The 24,985-nt window shown below is 44.5% G+C and overlaps 1 protein-coding gene and 1 pseudogene across 5 annotated transcripts in view; one reads left to right on the top strand and one right to left on the bottom strand.

Annotated features, from left to right (window-relative positions):
- SPECC1 (sperm antigen with calponin homology and coiled-coil domains 1) overlaps window positions 1-24,985 on the top strand; it is a 255,686-nt gene that overhangs the window by 76,184 nt on the left and 154,517 nt on the right. The window contains exon 1 of one of the 5 annotated variants that reach the window (XM_090292303.1): window positions 4,758-4,942. The exons of the other annotated variants lie outside the window; for them this stretch is intronic. Within the exon in view, the coding sequence (XP_090148429.1) occupies window positions 4,903-4,942 (40 nt within the window). The 5' untranslated portion in view covers window positions 4,758-4,902. Of the gene's footprint in view, window positions 1-4,757; window positions 4,943-24,985 lie in introns of those variants that run through there. 5 annotated transcript variants of the gene reach the window in all.
- On the bottom strand, window positions 20,575-21,617 carry LOC149997432 (S-formylglutathione hydrolase-like; annotated as a pseudogene).

The raw sequence follows: 24,985 nt of genomic DNA, 5'->3' as shown, positions 1-24,985 counted from the left end.
CTGCATTCTGGAAACACTCCAGCTGTTTGCTGAAAATGTCTGTGGATGTTCTGCATGTGTGTACATCCATTCATTCCTTTAAGAAGTATTCCGAGTGTCTACTGTTTTCCAGGCATCTTTCTAGGTGCTTAAGGGTGCAGCAATTAACAAAACAGTGGAAGCCCCTGCTCTCCTGGACTTTATATTGCGTTATCATTGAATTTGTCTAAGTGAAACTCACCTCCCTCATTGTAGAGTTGCTTAACTGCTTGCATTAGCATCTGGACTTAACGTGACTAGCATGCCATTTTTCCATCACTCAGATAAATTCTCTTGTCACTTCTGTCAGCTTCCTTTCCTTTAATGTGTAATTGTCTTTTTCAGCCACATCTTTTCCACTTCTTTTTATTTCCTCTGGATTCCCCTGACCTCACCCAGCCCTGCATCCCTCCCCTGAGGCACAGAGGCTTCCTGGTTTGAGCTGCACAGCTGTTGATGTTCACGCCACACTCTGGTCCTGTGAGGCTGGGATCAGTTGGTTGGTTAATTGACAAAGTTGGTTAAATCAGAGAATCCTAAAAAATGTAACACATATACTTTAAATATTTTATTTTCACCTAAAATATACAAATGCATATTTACTCACCCATTGGGCCAAGGTATATTCTTAGAGCAGAGCTGCTTACAATACATCTTCCATTATTTTCAGTTTTTGTTTCTTTAAAGAGAAGAACTTAGGTACTTCGGAAGAAGGCTGTATGCAGAATCTTTTCATGTATTTACAGATATTTTCCTAATCTTTTATAGCTGCTTTACACATATTTAATTCCATTATTATTATTTTTTTTTTTTAGAGAGAGGGAAAGGGAGGGAGGAAGAGAGGGAGTGAAACATTGATGTGAAAGAGAAACATTGATTGGTTGCCTCCTGCACACACCTGAGCGGGGACCAAACTCGAAACCCAGACATGTGCCCAGACTGGGACTCGAACTGGTGGCCTCTCGGCTTGTCGGCTAATGGCTGACCCACTGAATCACACCAGTCAGGGCTGCACATTTTTTAATGATGCACCTTCATTTAGTCTTTTCAAAGCATTCAGTGAGGCATTTGAAGAAACTGTCTCTCTCTTTGTGCTCATATTTCATTGGTTTACATAATAATTAAGTTATATAAATAAATTCACTAGTACAACTAGCATAAGCAGGTTTGGAACAGAGATACCTGACTCTTCGTAAGCGGACACCCAAATGGGGGGAGCAGAAGTGCACAGTTGATCTGGAGAGGAGCCTACCAACCAGTAGTATTCATCTTGACCAGGGCATTAGTATGTCATATTAAAATGGGGTGTGTTGGTTATTTTGGTTATCTGTAAATTGTTAGGTAGAGGGTGTATAAGAGAGCAGGGTTTATATCACCAGGGTAATTTTTCTAATGGGCATCACAGCTTTCCTTAGACCCCTTCTCTGCCCCCACACCTCTGGGCACTCCTTACTGGGAAGGAAGCCAGGGCAAATCTCGCCAGGATTCAGCAAGACCCCACTGCAACCTATCTCAATCCCCAGTCCTGGGCCACAGGGACTTATTCTTTGAACACACTCAGGACTATTTCACAATAAAGCCCTTGTGCACCCTGATGAACAAAGACCTGGCCCTGCTGCCCTGCTGCGGGGCCTGCTCCTCCAGGATGTGCATGTCCTGGCCAGGCACCTCCCTCCCATTGCCCATGCGCCTCCTGCCACTCTGTACACTGACAGAGAGGCTGTTCCTGCAAAGGGACAGCTCAAATCAGCACCTCCTTCATAAAGCCTTTCTTGATTTCACAGCAGGATGTGCTTTTTCCTTTTTAAAGATGTTCTGTAGCACTGCATTTGCATTTCTGTTCAGATGCTTACCATATCCCACCTTGGACTGTGTCTGTTTCCGGCCTTAAAAACTCTGTTGCTTTGGGTGGAACCCAGTGTGTTGGACCTGCTGGCAGCACATTCAGAAAGCAAGCACATCCTGAGTATGGATAATGACTCTCTTTTTTCCCTTTATCTCATCTTCTTCAAAGCCCTTGTCTTTCAGGCCTTTATTCCTGGCAGCGAGCCCGCCCCTCCTCCCCCGCCCCCAGCTTCATTCATGCTAATTGATTCTGAGTGAGGATGGGGCTCTTTTTAGTTTGGAAATAATACATGATCTTGGAGCCTCATCCATTTATCTCTCTTGACTTAAAAATAAAAAACAGCTTTACTGAAGTATAATTTACGTATAAAATTCGCCCGTTTAAAATGTGCAACTCAATGATTTTTAGCAAATTTACCAAGTTATAGCTATCCACAGCCAATTTTAAAGCTGCCTTGTCCCATTTCCAGTCGATGCTCGTTTTGCTCCCAGCTCCAGGTAACCACTAATCTGCTTTCTGTCTTTATAGATCCACCCTTGACTTTTCCTGTCACTTTGGCAGCATTGGAGTGTGTTTTTAGACCAAAGTATATGCTGTTTGCCTAAAGGACTTTTCTTTTGATTCAATTAGTAATCTTTGTAATCCTCTCTTATTCTTTGTTCCCATGTTCATATTTTTTTTTGGTTTTCTTTGTGTTGGCCTAGTCTCTGTTTAGCAAATTTGCCTTTGGCTTATTAAGAAAGTTGAGGTTTCCCCCTTCCTTTCGAATAGTGTCACATACAAAACAGATTCTGAATTTTATTTATTGAATAAAGCAATCTAAACCCCTCTTAAGGCATGGAAAATTTTATCTCCTGTTATATTCAGTATAGTGCACATAAAGCTACTTTAATTATTATTTTTGGTAATAAATAATTTTTGGTAAAAAAGTGACATTGTTTTTATTAAAATGATCAATGCTTGATAGCTTAAAATTCCAGATAATGAAGAAAAGTACAGAGAACACATGATCCAGAATATCAACTCTCAAAAACAAACAGTGTTAAACGATCAGTGGTAATTTTCTTTGCAAACATCTCTCAACAGTGATAAAGCTAGAAAGACACTTATTGATATAGTTGCCAAGCTGGGGGAGGCAGCTTTGGTTGCCACAGGAATCCAAGCCAGACATGGGTATCCGTGAGAGGAGGCCTGCAGCTCTCATGAACCTTGTACTCTAGAGGAGAGACAGTAAGCCAGTAAACAAGTGAATATATAGTATACCAAATGGTGATAAGTGTCATGGGAGTCAACAAAGCAGAGAAGTGCATGTGTTGAAGGTCTGGATTACAATTTAATGTGGTGCAAAAGGGAAGTCCCTCTTAATACAAGGACATTTGACCGAGACCTCAGAGGTGAGAGAACCTGAACCATACTGTCTATATAATACAGGAATGTGGGGGAAGAGCATTCCAAGCAGAAGGAGCAGCCAGTGCAAAGGACTTTAGGTGGGAGCATGCTTCACTTGATTGAGGACCAGCAAGAAGACCACTATAACAAGATCAATGTGAGGGGGCGAAAGTGAGTCCACTGATGGAGGGCAGGGGTGCGGGGGGCAGATTATTCAGGGCCTTGTCCCAGTGAGACAGGAAGCCATTAGAGCATTGTAAGCAGAGGTGTGATATGATTTGACCTAGGTTTTAGAAGCATCACTCCGTTATGTGAAGGGACGGAGGAAGGGAGACTGTTTAGGAGGCAGTTGCAGTAGTCCTGATAGGAGATGAGCATGGCTTGGACCAGATGGTGGCAGTGGAAGTGGTGAGAAGTACGGAGATAGGGAGGCATTTACAACATATATTCCAACATATTCCATTTATGGAGATGGAGAAGACTATATGAAACATTTATAGAAGAAAAATTAAGAATTTGGTTTTGTTCCATTTAAATTGGAGATGCCTCTTACGACATCTCAGTGGAATGTCAAGAAGGTAGTTGGGTAAATGAGCCTGCAGATCAGAAGAAAGGACTGAAGATCTATCGGTGGTACTTAAAAGCTACCAGTTTGTTGTGATGGCCAAGCTAGACAGAGTCGAGACGGCCAGGTTGGATAGAGGTGACTGAGCTTCAGGGCACTACAGGGTCTGGAGGTCAAGGAGATGAGGAGCAACTAGTAACAGGAGCTGAGAAGAGGCGACCAAGGGCGTGGGCAGAAAACCCGCAAGGCAAGCGAGTCACTGCTGTATGAGTCCGGAGGGGTGAGTGGTGCCCTGAGGTGCTGATAGGTAAGATGAAAACTGAGAGCGGACGTAGTGCTCAAGTGATGCCGGAGGTAGAACCAGTCATTCCACTCATGATTTTATTACGTATGTCCACAAGATTTAGGTCTGTGTTTTTACTGTAGGATTATGAAACTTGTTCGGGGTAATTTCCATTAACTAGTCATTTCCGATAGCAGCAAAAACAGTTACCACTCTGGGCTGGTACGTATTTTTATTAGCGGTGGTCTTGGATAATCGGCGATCTTGTTTAAAGCGTTGTTTTTCTTCACCTCCTCCACAGGAGTTGCTTGTTCGCCCATTAATTCATTCATTCACCCAAAAAATAGTTACCGAGCGCCTGACGTCTGCCAACCCTACGTTTTCCTTGTCCTCACCGATCTAATTGAGGGCGCAGGACTTTGCCTTTCAGGTGGCACTTGGCTTCGCCCTCCGGCAGTGGGACTCTTCCAGTCTGGTCCGGCGGCAGTTCCCGGCGCCTGCCCGAGAGGCCTGAGGTCCGTCCCGTGCGCGGGCCTCCCACGCCTGGGCGGGACTCCGGCCCCCGCCGGTGCTGCACAGAGGAGGTGGGCGGGCGGCATGCAGATGAGGGGGCGGGGCCCGCCTGCGCGGCTGGGAGCCGCTCCGCAGGCGGCCGCCGGGAACTGGAAGGCGCCCGATCCTTTCTTTGACTGGAGCGGACGCGCCGGACGCAGCTCCTCGCCAGCCGGAGCCGGCGCGAGCTGCCGCGCGGTGAACAACGCGTCCGAGGCCGGCCAGCGGCCGCTGCCGAGCCGGCTGAGCATGGGCAACCACTCGGGGCGGCCTGAGGATCCCGAACCAGGTCTGTGCGGTGGGCGGGGGTCGCGCCGCGCCCCCTCCCTGGCCGGGCGCCCTTCCCCCACCCGCCTCCCGGGCCAGCGGCAGCCGCACGGCTTGCGGGCGCCGAGGGGGCGAGTGGAAAGGTGAAGTTCCCGGGATGTGAGTCTTGCCTTTGGAATGCGCTAATGGGGTTGTGAAATTACCTGTGCCGCTCCGTGACAAGGAAATGCCGCTCACTGTAAACTCGTACTTGGAAGCCCTGGGTCCGGCTGGGCGCAGTGCGGGGCGGGAAGGGGCGCGCGGGCCGGGCCGGAGGGGTCTTCTTTTATGCTGGGCTCCGGCTTGGTCCTCTGGTCTGCCGCCTGGAGGGAGGGTCTCGAATTCCGCGGAGGCAGTTCTCGCAGACTTTCCAGGCACTGGCAGCGGAAAGTGTGCCTGGCAGCCGTTTTCTGTTCATTGTCCGCTGTGCAGCGCGGCATTTGCATATCGCACACTTTCTGGAGTCCCGTGGAAGGTGGTAGCCCGTCAGCAGACGGTTACTCACGGTCAGGCCGAGGGCTTGATGCGACTGTTTCCTACTCAGAACAGCCTGTGCTTATTCTGGGGTACCAGAGACTTCTTCGGTTTACAAAATTTTTATTTTCTCAGGAATTAAGCGAGCTCGTTGGAGAGTCAGCTGAGCTCTGGTTTTCATCCTGGCCTCCAGCACAGATTTAGATGCTGATAACCACGGGGTTACATTTAAAAACAAAACAGGACATTTCTATACTGTCACATGAAGCAAATGAGATTTAATTTAGCCCCCCAAATTGCGTCTTGGCTGACTGGGGAGAGATAGATGTAATAATGCAGGAGGCCTGGGGTGGCAGGTGACAGGTCAATGTTTTCTCTGTCAGAGCCAGGACTCCAAAAATGCTTTCAAGGGAGTAACTTTCAGACTTGAATTTGAATGAGGAAATGAGGTTCTGAGAGGTGAAGCAGATTTGTCCAAGTGACTTATTCCTTGAACTCACCTCCCGGTGCATCTGCTGCCTGTCCTGGAAGGGAGGCCGGGCGGGCGAGGGCCGGTCCTTGGGGCTGGGCTGGGCTGGGCTGGGCTCAGCGGGCGCCCTGGCGGCTGTGGGCCGCTGGCCTGGTTCGCCGCGGGGGTCGGAAGCTTTGCCGCGCGGGAATACTGTGAAGACGAGTCGTAGAGATGGGGTTACTCTCTAAATTACAGCACTTATCCAAACTTCTTTGGGCAGAATAATCAATATTTGCAAAAGAATGTCTTTGTCATAAAGAGCCGTGTGATAAACTACTAGGTGAATGATATGTAACATATTAAAAACAGCTTCATTAGTACACAATTGCCCAGGTATTGTGAAAACCGCTGTGTATCATTTCCTTTGTGTCAAAGTTGGGAAGAGACTGACCCCCTTTTTAGAGCTTTTTAAGTTAGTTGGGTGCTTGTGTTCCAGTTTCTAAGTGACCATGCTTTTTAACACACTCTCATGGATAGGTGGTGAAAAGGAGACTTTTATGCCAGTGACTTATTTTATTGTATTTTTCAAAGAGTGCATATCATATCTTAGAATGGGAACACAGTCTGATTTGCTGCAAATAAGACTAGAAAATCTTAGGAAAGATTTTGAGTGCTGGACTATAGTTGGTTGGAAGTGTGAGTATAATTTTAACTGGTCTCTTAATGCTGTAATGAAATACTGTAGAGTGCAACAGTGAGATCCTGGAAATTAGAGTTTTGTTAAAGATTAATGTATCTTCTTCAACCTGCTCTGCCAATGGGCCGGAATAGGCAGTTGTGCATTGGGCTGGAATCAGAAGCGCTTCAGTGGCGGTCAGAGCGAGGGCCCGAGATTAGTGGTCCAGGTGAAGGGAAAGTAGAGGGAGGCTGGACGAAGCGAGAACAACACCCAAGCTTGAGTTTTACACAGTTTCTGTATTGTGTGTTCTGTTCTTTGAGACACAGACCCTTCCACAGAATTAGGAATGAATAGTTTTATTAGAGAGTAATACCTGAGAAAGACAAAAGGAGTGAGAGGCAGAATTGGGCTAGGAAAGCTGTAGACCATGGTGCAACCCACCACTGACGAAAGGAAAAGGGGGAGGCAGCAGGTCTGGGCAGGAAAGTCTCAGATAACGATGCAGATCTGCTGAAATCTCGGCCCACTGATGGGGAGCTTTGGAGCAGACTACCCAGTAGAGGAGTCCCAGGTTGGGGCAGAAATGGCCCGTCAGAGTCCTCCTGCTGTGGTCAGTCACTGCTGGAGGCCACCTGGAAAGAGTGTGCCTTCAACTCAAGAGCCAGATTGAGTCCTGGGGTCCAAGTGGCACTGAGATCCCGGGATCCAGCCGGAGGTGTCGACTAACTGTAGTCCTTGCAGCTGAATGCCGCCTTCTTTCTCCAGTAGAGATTCAAGTGACGCACCTCGTGGTAGGCTTCCACAGGACCTCAGTTTCTTGGGCATGGGTGGGGGTGGTCTATTTAAAAGGTAAATTAGATAAAATCCCCATCTAAGCCCCCCCCCCCCCCCGCCTTTGCTTAAGAGTTGGAATTGTCTAGTCTCTTCCAGGTGGAAGCTCCTCATTCCCTGTGGGGCACACGTGAGGCAGAAAGCAGGTTCTCAGCTGCTGCCTCTTTTCTAGCCCTGGAATTGGCTGTGGCAGCAGCATAATCCATCTTTGGTGGTGTCCTTGAATCTCTGAGCTGGGTCACTGTGACTGTGGCATTACAAAATGGACAAGAGAAATGGATCAAGTAGAAGACACGAAAATTTGCGTGAATGAGGGCAGCTAGAAGCAGGACATGTTGATGACCACATCTTACTCAGAAGGTCCCAGTTAACAGTCCGACTTCCAACCAGGTGGTCAGTGTTTGCACTGTGAGGGAGGGCTGCTGGGTGTACTTGTGCGGTGGTGCACTGTGGAAAGGCCTCGGGGAAGAGGGGTGAGTGGGCCCTGTTGGGATTGTATCACTCCAGAGGGAGGGGTGCCATCTTCTACTTATGCCTTTTCATATTCACCCCAAGGGGCCCACTATGCTAAAGAGGTCTTGGTAGAAGGCTTTCTCCACTGTCACTGCTTGCTTCTTACTGTTAACTTTAAATTTTCATGTATGTGTTTAAACAGTGAATTCAAATGGTATGAAACAAAAGTAAAAGCTTCTTCCCGTACTCCCTCAGGTCCTACTCTGTATTAGTTATAGTTAATGCTGTAGTTAAAGAGGAATCCCAAAATAGCCATTAAAAGTTGATGTATACCTCATGTCATAGTCTAATGTGAGTTGGTGGCAGTCTGGGTAGTTAACAGGTGTTGGTGACTGGTCTTCAATGCCTGGCTCCCAAGTTGCAGTGGGTCTGCCAGCACTCAGGAGAGAACAGGCATGCGGAGGATCCTGCAGGAGGTTTGAGGGGCTTGGCCTAGAGTTGTGCGAACAGTTTCCACCCACGTTCCACTGGCTTTCACAGTCACATAGCCTCACTTGGACGCTAAGGGATTGGAAACTGTCTCTATGAAGTACCAAGCAGAGACAGCATGGATGGATTCTGGTGAATGCCTCATCTCTTTCCAGACGTGGCTACCGTCAACCACGTTTGTGTCAATACTTTATTACAAAAGTTTTAATCAGAAAAATTGAAAGACATATAGTAAATAGCCACATACCCACCACCAAGAATCTGAAATTAACATTTTGCTACATTTACTTTATTCCTGTATCTGCATCTATTTGTTCTTCTCTCCATCCGTCTTACTTTTTTAGGCATTTCTAAGAAATAGTGGTGATCTCTATAATTCTACATTATATGCTATATCTATACTATTTCTTGATATACTGACTTTCGAGGAAATCTACTAACCCTTACTCTGAAAGAGGAGGAATTAAGTACACTTTTGCTACTATATTCCTCTCCTTCCCCATTTTTGCAAGTCATACTTAAATTTTCTGAATTTGTTAGTATAGTAAAATGCTAACAATGCACTACACATGGTGGATATATAGGTGTTCACTATAAATATTTTCAAGTTTGCTATAAGAAATTTTCATTTTAAAAAACATAAAAATTTTAAGGAAATCTTCTGTTGCTTACTTCCTGCATTTTTTGACTAATCAACTTGCCTAAGTAAACGAGGACATGATTTCCTCAAATTTCTTCTACCTTTCCCCAGCATCCTTCATACCCTGTTCCTAGCCTGCCTCTCATCATTTTACATGGCTCAAACATTTTGTTCTGTAATTAGTATTATTAACTCTTCTGTGCATTGTTTATACGTTTATTCTAAAAATTGAAAAACAATCAGCATTTAAAATATTAGGATCCCATAGGTATTATTTACTCAAGAATCGGGTAGTGCATTGATGTTTATAGGGAAGGAAATGTAATGTTACATTGCTTAAGTTGTGGTCTGTGGCAGACAATATTATTTTAAAAGAAAAATAGAGGGAGAAAGGAGATTGGAAAGGATTTTGTACAAGTGTAATAATTATTTACTTGTCAGATTATCTTAACACACTTTTATCCTGTTATCCAGCTTCTCAATTTACAGATTGTTAGAGTTATTTTTTTCTCGAAGACGGAAAGCAATGCGGTGGTTAAGAATTTGGGCTTTGGAGCCGGACCACTTGATCTCAGTTTTGTCACTGTGTAGCTCTGAGACTTTGGGCAAGTGATTTAAGTCCTTTGAGCCTCAGTTTCTTCATCTAGGAAAGGGGATGGTTATACAACATACCTCATAGGGCTGTTGTGGTGATTAATAGCTTCAAGAGGAGAGTGGTTAGGACAGGCTCCCACTTGGAAGGCTGTCGTTCGGACTCGGCTACCTTTCGGTCCGGTCTCACTCTCAGGCTCGCTCACTACTTCATGGACCCTTTCCTCCCGTTTTTTACATTTCCTTTGCTTTGGCTGCAGTATTGCCAAATATTCTCTACATTACCAAACTTTTATATATTCTATCATCTCTCTATATTCACCTTTCTCTTCCAGTTTTCATTTTTAAATGAATTTTACATTTGTCATTAACTATTTTCTCTTTCCAAAATATTTGTCCTCTGTTTTTTCTTATTCTCGGAGGTTTGGGGTTAAGTTAAGGCGGAGAGGTGTGGAGTTGGCTGGAGGACTTGATCAGATGAATTAGTGGTTTCTGTTGTCTGTTAGTTTCAGATTTCAAGAATTTGTCAGAATTCTTACAGCAGGTACTGAGAGGAGAATATAGTATGCATTTTTCTCATGTGCGTTTTGTTCTGTAGAAGAATTTCAGAGTAAAACTAGTGTTCTGAGAGGCATACATGGGAAAATATGCCCTTTTAGGGTTAATATATGTATGTATGTATACATAGGTGATCTGTGATAATACAGTAAAAAAAAGATAAGAAGTACTATCAGGTATATCTGTTACTGTAATAAATGTGATTGAATTAAACTCTCCATTTAAAAAAAGAGCCCCTCCTCTAGATTAAGACAGAAAACAATATATATGCTGCAAGAAAGCATAATCAGATGATACTTGATTTTAAAAATTAAGTCAAAGTTGTGAATAATAAAAGACTAGTTCTTTAGGCTTTCAGTTTTAGTATCTTGTTATTCTATGTGTAAGTCCAGTAAAATTTAAATATCACTAATGAAGGAGATCTTTAATTAATATTCAGTCCCATTTATAAACTTACTTAATAAGTTTTAAATATTTTAAATTGTTTTTAAATTTAATATATTTAGATTCCTTTTAAAAGTCTGACCGACAGACTATTCCAGTTTAGGTCTTATAAATTTCATAATTATTCTTATAAACATAATGATTCTTAAGTCCTCTCATATATTCCAAAACACTTTTTCTCTTTCCAAAATACAGGTATTTCTTGATACATAATGCTTATTTAATCCTTTTAAACATTTCTCTACTTGATTCTAAATCTTTTTAGGATTAAAATGTATTTACACAAGTCTTTTAATAAATAATAATTGAGGTTTCATCCCATGTAATTTTGAGGGTCGCCTTCTCAGTTTGCTGAGGTTTGGGGCAGGGGCAAGGGTAGAATCCTCACTCTGGACTCCAGTACCAGCTGGAACGCTGCTTGCAGTGGTTGGGGCGTATTCTGAACATACTTGATTTGGGCATTAAAAAGATAATCTGTGCATGATGCATTTTCTCAACCTTTACCTGAATATATCTCTATTTTGCCCTCATCCCTATTGCCAGCTTGCCTGGGTATAGAATTCTAGATACGAAATAATCATCATCTCTCTATAACACTGACTTCTGAACTTGAAGAGGTGGTTGTGATGCTCATGTACCTTAGATTCAAATTATGTTTTAATTAGTTCTTGGAGTTTCTAAAAAGAGCTTGAGACCTCTGTTTAATTATCACTTAGAGTTTGCACTTCTTTGGTACTTAAAATATGTAAATATTTCCCCACCTAACTCCAAAGACCTTTGAATTGATAGATCATTACCTGCTTTTCTTATAGTTTCTATCTCTTATGGTGGTATCTTTCTTGATAGTAAAACAAAATTATTTCATTGTGGCTGTCTCTCGTGGCTTTGTCTGACTTACTAGGTCATTCTCCTGAAACAGTAGTACCAGCTAAAGACACACATGCACCACAAGATACCTTATATCAGACAGGTCCTCCTATATTGCAATGAATGGAAAAACTAACAAGTAAAATGAGAGAATCCAACAATTTGTCTCACATAAACAATTTTTCTAGATTGTTCATGGCGTGTTTTAACCATTGATCTGTTCTAGACCAGAAAGAAAACTTGGTATGTTAAGGGAAGTTTTACTGGCCATTTTCTGATTATAATACAGTGAAATTGTGGATAATAAAAGTTGAAACTTTAAAAACTTAATCCATTTGGAAATTTTGACCCAAGTAGGAACTGAAAACCGTAGTTATAGAATAATAATTGAATAATAATTTTGAAGTACTTCATAAAGTTACAAATAATAAGCAAATTCATCCCTCTAAAAGCTTTTGTTATCAAAAAAGAAAGAATGAAAATAAATGAAGTAATTCTTATGCACAGAAAATTAGAAAATAAATTATAAAAGTATTTTTGGAAAACAGGCGGGAGTTTCTTAAAGGGGCAGATTAATGGGAAGTAAATTGTGACTTGTCTGATCCACTTCCTCTCATCCTCATCACCCAGCACCTCACCTGACCCATGGTTGGCACTTGGCAGATGTTCGTTGAATGAATGAATGGACAAAAAAGAAAACACTAGAATTTAAAAATGTAAGAGTAAGTTCTTTCTTAAAACTTCGAAGTAGATAAGCTAGTTAGCCTAATTAAGAAAAAACATAACAAAAATACCCATCATTAGCAATGTAAGCATGTATATAACCAGAGATGTCAAGATTTTTTTTAAAGAACAAAAAATAGAAAACTGGTAAAATTGAAATTTTCTAGGAAAATGAAACTTCTAAAATCAATTCGTGAAGAAATGAAACACTTGGACAGAAAAATAATCTGTCATTATTCAGACAGGTTTCCAAGTTCTTGCTCTTTCTCCTCTTCTGGCACCTCTGTGATGTGAATGTTGGTGCCTCTGATGTTGCCTCAGATGCCCCTTAAACGGTCCTCATTGTTTTGTTTTCTTTTTTCTTCCTGCTGTTCTGATTGGGTGTTTTCTCCTACTTATCTTCAACTGCTGATATGATCTGCTTCATCTAACCTACCTTTGGGTCCCTCTAATGTAGTCTTCATTTCAGTTAGTGTATTCTTCATTTCTGACTGGTTCTTTTTTCTGATTTCTGTGTCCTTTTCTATGCTCTTGAAGTTCTCAGTAAGTTCCTTGAACATCCTTATAGCCATTGTTGTGAACTCTATATGGTAGTCTGCTTGCCTCCATTTCATTTAGCTCTTTTTTTTCCTGGAGATTTCTTACGTTCTTTCATTTGGGGCATGTTTCTTTGTCTCCCCATTTTGGCAGCCTCCCTGTGTTTGTTTCTACATATTAGGTAGAACAGCTACATCTCCCATCTGGGAAGAGTGGCCTTTTGTAGTAGGTGGCCTGTGGAGCCCAGTGGCACAGTCTTCCCGGTCACCTGAGCCAGGTGCTCCAGGGGTGTCCCTTGTGTGGATTGTGTGTGCCCTCCTGTTGTAGTTGGGCCTTGATTCCTGTCTGGAGTGTGACTTGATATTTTTAAACTTTTGAACTTGCTAATTCAGAGAAGTGTTTCAGGGGTGGACAAGACTGGGATTTCACCTGTTGTGTGTGTTTCCCAAATGCGCTTTAGGTATGCGATGTCTGGTCTTTTGAATTGTTTTACTTTTTAAAAATGTTTATACATGGCTCCAGGCAGATGAGACCGGCTTATGTTGTAGTGCCCTTGAAGGAGCATGAAAACATCAGAATGTTGAAGGTCTTGGTGTATCCTTCTGAAGACATTGCCATCTCATGACGAAAGCACCTTGACGGGTCAGTCCTTAGCCGGGTGGCGCAACTTTACCCTTTCAACGCCATTTCTTGAAATGTCCTCTCCCCAGTTTGCCTGCCACCTTCCCACTCAGCCATCAAGGCCCTCAGGCAACCCCCCCCTTCTGCAGCTGAGCAAGAACCTGAGATTCCTTGTTAGCCTCATTCTCTCCCCGCCCCTAATACTCCGCAGAGGCCCTAGCAGAAAGGATGGTTTTATTGCACTGATGGCTGCTGTCCCTTGTATTTCCAGGAACTTTTTGAATTCTCAGCAGAAAGTAGGCTTCATATCTTAAAATTAGTGTGGTTGGCCAAATATTTAAAACTGAGATAAAAAATCACTTAATGTTACGAACTTCAGAAAAGTTGCTTTCACAGAGTGTTCCCGTGTTCCACATCACTGCAAATGTAGCCCAGGTGTCCGGGGCCAGCGCCCCCCCCTGGGGGCTGCCCCGCGGAGCCTGGCCACTCACCGTCAGAGACTGGACACAGCCCACCGTCTCTGCTTCCCTCTGTCTCTCGTGGCCCATATTTGCTAGCAAATACTCTTACCATTATTCCTTGCCTCTGTTACTTCAGGAAAATTAGTCTCCTCTTCCTCACTCTTCATCCTCCCCTCATTTCCAGCTACTTGTTTCAAATGGAACCTAATTACGGATAAATGGTAAAGATCAGGGGTTGTGGTAAAACTGAAAAAGTAGTCATAAATTTTGACCTGAAACTATATCCAGAGAAGAACTAGTGCCAACAACCCCCAAAGCCCTCGAAAATCCCCTTTGTTTTGTTTGCCAAAGAATTCATCTTCTTCCTCTAATTGGTCTTGCTTTTCTCTCTAGCAGCAGTAGCCAAATTAAAAATAAAAGTCTTGGAAGGTTAAATTATCAGCAGTCTAACCCTCTGATTTATCAACGGATAAACAAAGAGCCTATTCATAGTGGTCATAGAACTATTATGAAAATTACGTGTATAGTTTTATTTTGGTCTCTTCTGCTTTTCCTTCAACCTGAACACATTCCGTTGTGCTATGGTTAGGGAATCACAGCCTACAGGCTGGACCATAGACAGGTCTGCAGGTTAGCGAAGTGGGGCGGTCTCGGGGGAGGGAGGGAGGGAGGGTGTGTGTGTGTGTGTGTGTGTGTGTGCGTGTGTGTGCGTGTGTGTGTGTGTGTGTGTGTGAGCGAAGCGGGGCGGTTTCGGGGGAGGGTGTGTGTGTGTGTGCGTGTGTGTGTGAGCGAAGCGGGGCTGTCTCGGGGGAGGGGGTGTGTGTGTGTGTGTGCGCGCGTGTGTGTGTGTGAGCGAAGCGGGGCGGTCTCGGGGGAGGGTGTGTGTGTGCGTGTGTGTGTGTGTGTGTGTGTGTGTGTGAGCGAAGCGGGGCAGTCTCGGGGGAGGGTGTGTGTGTGTGTGTGTGTCCCTCACAACTCCCCCGACTTCCTAGCCTTCTGTGGCACTCTGCTTTTGTCCTTTATGCCATGGTAGGGATTTTCAATCAGTAATTGAGATTAAGAAAGAAGAATGAAAATCAAGAGATAACTTGAATTAGATCAGTGATTACATGTTAGTGTAAACTATACATTAAGATGACCTCTTCTTTAAAATAAATTCTGGTCCTTAGAGCCTTCTGACCATGACAGGTACAAAATAGGCCTTAAAGTATCACAAACATCACTATTTTGTTTTCTCTTTCCCCATTACTCAGGTCATCCCTGTCAATGCCAGTTCTGTTAACCAGCCTTGACTCTGGGGGTGCCCAGGGGGCTTCTTGATGGCTGAGGTCAGTCCACACTGGGGTCATATGCTTGTCAGCATTCTGGGCTTCCTTCCCTTATCACCTGCTGCCTCTAATCTGTTCCCGTGTGCCTGGAAACCAGTCACTAAAGCTGCCAGAACTGTGTGTCAACCAGGAGTGATTCTTCTCATGGTCCAAGGGTGTGAGGTTTAGGACACACATATTTGGTGTCTCTGGAGACCTCTTGTTCCTAGTTTATGACGGTATCTCCGGGAGCTGAGTGACCCTCTCGCCCCTGCCTTAGCGCTCCCCCGAGGCGCGCAGGCCTTCCCTGTGTCCCGGCCCACACCCCACCCCTCCTTGCCCTCTTGGGTGCGCCTCTTGCAGAGTTTGACAGCTGACTCCGCTGCAGCGTGGCCGGACACCCCTGCTGTGCAGGAGAGTCCCAGGTAAAAGTGCCGCCATTTGAAAGATAAGTTACAACTTCATTCTGCTCTCCTTTCAGGCCTCCTCAGCTCAGGTGCTAGCCCCACAGCTAGGCCTCCCCCCCCAACCCCCCGCGGGCTTCCCCCTCCCCCAGGAGTAAGGTCCTTCCTTTGCTGGGGCTGTTGAATAAGCCCCAGGGCTTGGTTGGGCCGAGCCAGGGCTGTGAGAAGTGGAGAAATTGAGGGTTCTTTTGGCAGGAGGACCCACGTCGGGCCGGGCGGGGAGGTGGGGCGGGAGGGCGAGACGGGAGAGGAGAGGAGAAGGGAGGGAGAGCTGCGGCCTGGGCCCCAGGAAGGCCTGCTGACGTGGCTGTGCCGTCACCCCTGGAGAGACTTCCATGTGCTCAGCCCCCGAGGCTGTAAGGGTCAGCCTGGAGTGGTTAGGAACGAGGCTGTGTGTAACGAGGGGACTGGTACACGGAGAGACTTCTGGTGAGGCTTTATGAATGGATTACAGGAAACACACACACAGTTCTCCCCAGGTGACGGGTGGGGATAGTAGACAAAACTGTGGATTCAGAAACAGGCACTCGGGGTTCATGTCTCCCTTTTTGGCCTTGATGGGTTTTCGTGACGGCAGAAGAACTCCAGCTGCATCTGTCATGTATCCGTGGTGTCCCTCCCGGTCTCCAGAACTGTGTGGTTCTGTTGTATGTCTTGGAGGGGCGTTTTGAATTTCTACAAATGACTTTTTTCCCCCCAATTGTAGGACAGAAAAGAAAACTTCCAAATAAGGATACAGGAGCTACTCTGGGAAACAAAGAGGAACAATAACTAAAATACAAGGCTGGCCTTTGCCCTGGAATGAAAAGAATGCGGACTGTTAACTGACCTAAAGGTTTCTTCTTTAGTTCATATTTAGGAGAAATGGTCAGCTTTGACCATCACTTCCAAAGAAGTTTCCCTTCAACCTTTGAAGACATTTGTGTAATACCGAGATGGTACATCATCCTCGAGAGTGCTGTGGTCACTTTTATCTGTAAAACTCCCATGCTTGATTGTATATGTCCCAGAAGCTGTGCTTAGAAGCTCAATCTAGAGAAATTAATCTCGTCTCACAAATGATTATGGTAGACATTCAGTGAACACCCCGATCTGATGCTGCCATAAACATGGCTAGGTCACCTCCCGACAATTTAGCCACTTAAACATAAAGGAGTGGCTCCCTAATTCTGGGGGTTTGATTCATGGATGGCGGTACGCAGACTGCCATCCAGACTGTAACTGTCAGGATTATATCCCTGGATGAGAGATGTTTGATACAGAGGTAAAATTGTGTGTATACTGATTAAATCTTTGTAAAAGTGTAGTCTATAGGACACAGATTGGTAAACCTTATTTGTCCTATGAGGCTCTTATAGTTGTTTGGCTAAGCATTTTTTATATTGATTTTTAGAGAGAAATATGGGTTTGTTGTTCCACCCATTCTTGCGTTTATTGGCTGATTCTTGTCTGTGCTCTGACTGGGGATTGAACCTGCAACCTTGGCATATAGAGATGATGCCGTAACCAACTGAGCAACCCGGTCAGGGCCTGAGTAGGCATGTTTTGACAAGGCCTGAGCTCTTGCAGGTCACATTTCCTACCACTCCCTTTGATTCTTTATTTTGCCTTTCATGGACATTTATTTACCTGTCTGGCTCTATAGGCAGTTGAATTTTTGACCCCTGATTTTAAAAGATAATACTTGTTAAAACTAAGTTAGACTAAATTACAATAAATATTATTTTAGGGTTAGTTAAAATAATTAAAATACTACACATGTATATATAGATTATAACAGAGTATCCTAGTTGCTTCCCAGGGAAATAGACCTTGATGCAGAGATTTGTGTGCAGCAAGGTCATGGGGGATGCCCGTGCACACAGTCCCTATGGTGGGTGAGGGCAGTGGCATGAGGCCGAGCAAGCAGTGAGGTGCGGTCGCAGGCTGTCCTGCAGGAGCTGGAGCTAGGATGTTCCTGCACAGTTTTCCCAACTTGAGGCCAGGTGGCCAGACCTGGGAAGGCTTTGGGGGATCTTTTCTTTATGAATTTTTCCCTGGAGAGGGCATTCTGATACCCTGAGAGCAAATAAACACCCACCCGTGTTTTCTTCCTTGAAAAGCTCACTCTTGGGGAATTGGCGCCATGGCTGACCACATGTCCTCCTGCACCCGGCTGGCATGGGAGGTCAGTGCCCAGGCCTGACTGTCCCTTCCACTCTGTGCTGCCACCCTGCCAGGGCTGTTTCCACAAGACCTCTGGCCAGGACCTCCTCACCACCCACCCTCTCTGTGCCTCTGCCCGGGCTGGGGAGGCCCGCTCACTGCTTGCCCCGCAGAGTGGAGGGTGAGGCTTAGAGGCCTTGGCATGTTCTGATAAATGAGAAATATATATGTGCTCCCCAGTTCCCCGCAGCTCGTAAAACCCATGGAATTTCTGAGGGAGAGGGGTAAGAGCAGTGCCTTTTGTTACTCATAGTAAGCCTCATTCAGCCATACACGAGTTTATGTGCTTGGGGAGTGGGGGCTGGTGGCCAGAGGAGCCAACCGATCTATTAGAGGCTGGGACGGGCAGCCCCATCCCTGACCTCTGGGGAAAGGCAGGGGGTTTGGATGTTGAGTTTAACCACCAGTGGCCAATGGCTTAATCAATCATGTCTACATGATGTCACCTTCATAAAAAGTCCTAACAGAGGGATTTGCAGAGCTTTCCGGTTGCTGAACACATCATGATGGGGGGCGGGGGAGGGGGTGGCCCACCTGAGAGGACGTGGGAGCTCCATGCTGCCCCGATACCTCACCCTGTGCATCTCTTTCCATCTGGCTGTTCCTGAGTTTCCTTAACCCGAAATCTAATGAATAAACTGTTCCTTGAGTTCTGTGAGTCATTATTACAAGTTATCAAACCAGAGGCAGAGGTTGCGGGAACACCCGATTTATAGCTGGTGGGTCAGAAGTACAGCTGATGACCTGGACTCTGACCAGCGCCTGAAGTGGGGCAGTCTTTTGCGACTGAGTCCGCACCTGTGTTAACACACGTGGTCAGGAGTGTCAGATGGAATTGTGGGACACCCACTTGGTGCCAGAGGGTTGGCGAATTGGTCAGTGTGGGCAGAGCCCACACGTTCGAGGTCAGAAGTGTGGGTGAGTACAGTGGAGAAGCAGGTTCTTTTGGGGCCTCTAGGAAGCCTGTGTTCTCCTGCTCAGCACTGGCGGGAGAGCGAAGTGCTCCTCCCAGGGCAAAGTCTCCCGTGGGATGTGCTCACTGTGGGTGCAGCCCCATGGAGAGGAGGGTGGGGTCCCCAGACGGGACCTAGGCTTTCTGGGGTTCCTGCTTCTCGCCCCATCATCAGATGGTCAGAACCCTGCATCTCTGGCCTCTGATGGGAGAAATCTCCCAGTCAGCAGGGGCGTGGGGTTCAGACCTTTGGTGGGAAGTCCAGGAGCGGACCCCTCTTCGTGAGCTCTGCCTGCTAGTTGGTGACCCCCTGCAGGCCTTTCAACCCTGTCTTTGCCTCACTTAAGTTTATCCCATTGCTTTCTTCCAACCGTCTGGCTTTCCTATTGGATCTTTTCATTCTTCTTCCATGTCTTTTAATTAAAAAAAAAAAAAAAAAAGAACAAACATTATATTCATCACATTATCCTCTGTCTCAGAATTTTGAATGTATTTCCTTAGTTGGTCTTCTGCTTCACTGACTGGATTTTCATTGTTCATGTTGCTGATATTTTGCACATGAAAGCAGTCTTTTCTGATGCCAAGTTTCCCCTTTTAATGAAGATGTTTTCTTTCCAATTTTATGGAAAATATAGGTGGGGGACTTTCTAGAGATCTGGTTAACACACTGGCCTTGCTGGGCGGTGTGGGAGTCCAGGCCGCAGCCAGCTGTGCTCGCCTGCCTCTCCCCCAGCAGCATCCCTGACCAGAAAGAACACCAGGGGTGCCCGTCCCAGGCGCCGGGGCTGCTCTCGGCCTGGCCAGCTCGGCCGGCGTGCTGAGCATTCTCTGGGCCTCGGCGGGGCACGGTGGGGGCGTGTGTCGGATGCGCACGAAGGAGAAGGGCAGGCTCTGGGCAGCACTCCTCCGCCTCCCACCTTCCCCTCTGCATCCTGCTGCAGCACCTGCGTCCGGGGGTGGGGGTGGGGGTTCAGGCGGCACAGAAAACGGAAGCACACAGAACATGGCACACCGGATAGAGCACATTCCTTTAATAAATTCAGCCTGGGTTAAGCCACGTTCAGTCCCCTGTGTCGATGTGCAAATCCCTGCTGGTCCGTGAGCAGGTAACCCTTTTCTCCTGGAGCTGGAACTCCTGCATCTTATCCCGGTTTCCCTGGCCACTCGCTGTGGGGTTGCGAGCTGGTTTCTGAATGCTGTAAACCCGGGGGGATAGCAGCACTTCCTCAGAGGGGTTCTCAGAACTGTGCCTGGAAGGTGATGTGTCAAAAGTGTTAATGTTAACAAATAAAGTAACAATAACTGTTAACTCCTTTTTATTCCTCCTCTTGCCTCTCATTTTCTTACTTTTCAGTCATTTTCATTGAGGTGGTGACCCACAATCCACCTCCCATACCCCCACCTCGTGCCTGCCCCAGGGGGCTCTTGGTATAGTCAGAGAGTTTATTATTTTCCCCTTGCTGCTGTGACAAATTGCCACAAACTTACTGGCTTCAAAACAGCACATTTATTTTCTTATGGTTCTAGAGGTTAAAATTAAGGCGTTGGCAGGGCTGTATTCCCTCTGGGGACTTCAGGGTAAATCTGGTTTTTTCCCCCTTTTCCAACTTCTAAAGGCACCAGCATTTTCTTTCCCTCTGTCTTCAACGTTTGTCTCTCCAGACTGGTTCTGTCATCATGTCTTCTTTTTCTTTCTTTGCCCTTTTTTTTTTTTTTTAGGTTTTATACATTTTTTAAGAAGATGATTCAACTGTAGAATGAATAATTTTTAGTATTACGAAATACGGTGTTTTGAAATCTCTTTTTCCCTACAATTCTGTTTATTGCAATTTTTATAACCCTGAAGAGATTTTTTTATCTGAAGTTCTTCAAGCATTGAGATATTTTGGATGATATCTGGTGTGATCAGTAATGAAGGTTGCATGAAGTAGTAGCTATGATCATAAATAACCCTCTTGTAAACTAAAAACACCAAGGGTTTTCTTTTCTGTACAGGCAGCTGTGAAGTTAGCAGGTAGTAACTGCCCATCAGAAAGAAACTGGTTGTTTTTCCTTGATCAATTAGTATGTCCAGCTAAGACCCTGGGTAGGACTCCACAAAACTGGTAGAATCATAAGGCTTCCTTTTTTTTCATCTGTTCCCTAATATCCACTAAAGGCTGCTTTTTTTTTTTTTTTGCCTTAAGGACAGAGCACTGGATTGCAGATTGGAGCAAGTGCTGACACAGATTTATATTTTCTAGGATTCTTTAAAGCACAAGTCAGAGCTCCATGGTCTCCGATGAAGTGGCCAAAATAGACATCCTTTGGAGGACCACTGAAAAATTGTCATTCATGAGTTGGGGAAGCTTCTCTGTTTTGTAAGAGTGTAGTATGTTCTGTAGTTTTCCGAAGATCTTCAGTGGCATCCACATAAAACACAGCACCAGTGCCAAAGTCCTACCTCTCACCTTCTTCTTTTTTTAAACTATCATATTTTAAACTTTATTGATTGATTTTAAAGAAAGAACCGGTTGGTGGTTTCACTTATTTATGCATTCATTGGTAGATTCTTGTATGTGCCCTGACTGGGGATTGAACCTGCAACTCGGGCATATTCGGATGATGCTCTTAACCAACTGAGCTACTCAGCCAGGACTCATCTTTAACATGAAGCCATGAGGGCTGGTATCTGCAGTAATGACAACAAGGCCATGTTCTGAGGCAGCCTGATGATAACCAAATTTGCTATAAAACTCTGTTCTGTCCAATTAAACCAGACAGCCAGTATAGTGCGGGGCATTTCCCAGTTCTTGCCTTTGGTGGTTAGCAATAGAACATTTAAGTTTGCAGTTCAGTTCAATACTGTCATGTTCAAACCCTTTCTGCTGACCCCAGAGCACTTGTTGCTAGACATGTGTTTCAGTGCCATCTTCTCCTGTCCAACTACAACTTGCTGTTTTGTCTGCCCCAAAGTGTGATGCTCCTCCAGCTGAGGCAGGAGAGAGGATGCCATTGGAACCAGAAGGCAGAGCCTCAACATTCATGCCTCATTTTTTTCTCTTTGACTTTCCTCCCACCCTCATATAAAACACTTGTGATTACATAATCCAAAATAATCTCAATTCAAGATCCTCAATTTAACCGTACCTGCCAGGTCCCTTTGCCATGTGACTTATTCACAGGTTCCAGGGATTGGGATTTGGATGTCTTCAGGGGGCACTGTTCAGTCTGCTACAGGAAGGAAGAGAGGTAATAAACTTTTCTACAGCGCACTCACTCCACAGAGATGCGCTGGCCAGAGCCCTGGCGAACTCAGACCAGGAGGCAGTGTTGCTTCCTGTGGAATTGGGAAAGGTTACCCAGGAGTGGGACATTCACGCTGGGTCTTGAGGGATAAAGGGCCTTTCCTGGGGTGGAAGGGTTTCAGGCAGAGGAAACAGCACTTGCCAAAATAAGGGGTTGTGAAAGGACCCGGCAGTTTCAGGGACTGTTCGATCTTCGATGTGGCCAGAACGTTAAGGAGGGACGACAGGCAGAGAAATGTGTCGTTCAAGGCAGCATGTGCTGTGATGAGTTTGGAATGTGTTCTGGGAAGGGAAGGGAACCAGTGGAGCTGTTTCAGTTTTTTTTAAAAACACATGTTTTGTCTGATTATGTTAGTAATACATATTAGTTTTGTAGAAAATTAAGAATCCAAAGAAATGTATTGACTACCTGGGAAATAAGTCACTCAAATGATAACTCTTTCTGACATTTCTGTGCGGTGTGATTATTGAACATGTGTGCATGTGTGCACACACTTTTACACAGTTAAATCATAGGGTATGTTCAGATTCATATCTTGACTTTTTTAACAGTGTATCAAAAGATTTCTTCATGTCATAAAAATATTCCCAACTATTCTTAACATGTTCATAATATTCTATTGTGTATAGTACCACAATTTATTTAATCCTTCTGTTATTGGATCCAATATTTTTCTGTATTTTAAATAATTCCAATACATAAATCTGTATTTAAGTTTCTGACTCTGTCCTTAGGCTAAATTCCTAGGGAGACACTTACTTGGCTGGAACGGAAGATGGTTTGTCAGTTCCTCGCAGGAGCGCAGGTCTGGGCTCTTCCTTGTGGCCGAGAGTCCGTGCTATGTGGGACAGCGCTGGTCTCACGGCCACCTGCCCGCGTTCTTTGTCCTTAAGCCGTCATCCCCAGTGGGGTGGCCAGAAAGCCTTTCGTTGTTCCCGTTTGCATGTCTGCCTAGTTTCATATATTTATTGTAATTTTTTCTTGTGATTTGTCTACTCCTGTCTTTTCTCAGTGTTCCATTGGGGATTTAATGTTATTTTTGGTTATTTTTTGGTATATTAACACTGCCAATTCATTTCTGTTATATTGTTGCAGATAATTTCTTCAGGGTTTTGTTTGTATTTTTGGTTGCATATAGATTATGTTTTCTTGAAATACAGAAGTCTAAAACCTATGATACAGATTTATTTTTTCCATTATGTGTCTTACATTGTTTCTAGGCTTATAAAGATTTTCCCATCCAAAGATCACATGTTTGGGGGTTTCATATTCCATTTTTTAATGTTTATGGTTTTAATTCATTTGGAATGTACTTTGATATATGATAGAAGAAAATGTTTTAAAAATGTTTAGCAGTTATTCCAGTTGCATTTACTGAACAAGGTTGCTCTTCCTCACTGTTTTGAATTCGCTGGGGTTTTTTTCCACCCTCACCTAGGGATATGTTTATTGATTTGAGAGAAAGAGACAGACAGATGGACAGACAGACAGACATCAATGTGAGAGAGAAACATTGATGGGTTACCTCCTGTACATACCCCGACCTAGAATCAAACCTCCATCATCGGAGCCACGAGACCAGGGCTGAGTTTGCTGTTCTTTATGTTAGATACTTAGATATTCTTGGTTATATTTGCTGTTCTCTGTATTCTGCTCCATTGATTACCTGATTTTAATTGTTATAGCTATGTAATTTAGTATCTGGTAAATCAAATTTTCATTGTAATTTTTTTTTACCATATTTTGGCGTTTATTCTTTAAGGTACTTTATCTGGTTTACAAAACAAGTAACCCCCCCCCCCCAAAAAAAACCGAACAAACAAAAAAATCAGCAATAATAACCAGCATGACTTTGGGTGGAATTGCATTACTTTAGGAAAGAATTGACACATTTTCTGATATTGAGCTTTCTCTTCTAGGAATGTGATACATATTTTCATTAATTATTTTTTATATTCTTTAGTAAAATTTTAAACTTTCTGTGAAGGGAGAAATGAGTTAAAGGCTGTGTGTTAAAATGAAGATGGGATGACTGGGAAAGTGGTGCATTTTTGAGAGAGACAGACACTGGAAAAGTCAGGAGGAGAGCCCGAGAGTCAACATCAAGAATTCACTTTTAGAAATTTTGAATTGAGCCCACAGGTGTATCTGAATGAGTCTTCATCTTCTATTAAGCTGCTCTTTGAAGTGGGGGAAACGGTTGTTGGCCAGTGCAGATGTTCTATATTTTTTCATAGGTTAAATATCCATCCCTCTGCCCCACAGGATGCCGCCTTTCCAATAGGAAGAGTGCAGAGCACTAATATAGTTATTTGCAATTCTGCTCGTTTGCTGATATCGCTGCTGCCCTACCCCTAGTCTTTCTGGAGTTTCATCCTCTTAAACTATTCTGCCTCAGGATACTGTCAAGATTATGGGATGAGCTCGACTTCTCCCTAATTTTAGCAAGCCGGTACACTGTTGTTTTATTCTATGCTGTTTATTTTATTGGGCTGCGCTTCTTCTCTCAGCTCTGCTTTCTTCATCCACAGCCCCTTGGCTCTGCAGAGTGACCTGTTACTCATCTACCTTCAAGACCCAGCGCGGTTGTGACCCCTTTCTGACCACCGTCTGACCCTCTGGGCTGGACCCTGTGTCGTTTTGTGCTCCCAAGGCTCCATGTTTACTTTTCTTCACTCCATTTATTGTACTGTATTGAAACCATCCTCTTGTGTTTCTGTTACATACATTCCTACATCAGTATACCTTGTACCACTGTGCCTGGCACATGTAAGGTATTTAGGAAGATTTATTAAATGCAAGTGACTTGAATTACATTCATGCCTTGACATAGCAATGGAGAGATTAAACAGGTGGTTGGAAATCTCATAGTTAGAGATTAATAGTTGGGGATCATTCACATGGATGACGCTTTAGAAGCACATTATGGAGGGGGAGCTGCCTGTCTCTGCCATACGTACATCAGGGGTCTGGGTACGTAGATGGTGCAGC

The sequence above is a fragment of the Furipterus horrens genome, unplaced genomic scaffold, assembly GCF_987537825.1.
Source record: "Furipterus horrens unplaced genomic scaffold, mFurHor1.1.pri manual_scaffold_11, whole genome shotgun sequence".
NCBI classification, from domain to species: Eukaryota; Metazoa; Chordata; class Mammalia; order Chiroptera; family Furipteridae; genus Furipterus; species Furipterus horrens.
This window is presented reverse-complemented; position numbering and strand designations above follow the sequence as displayed.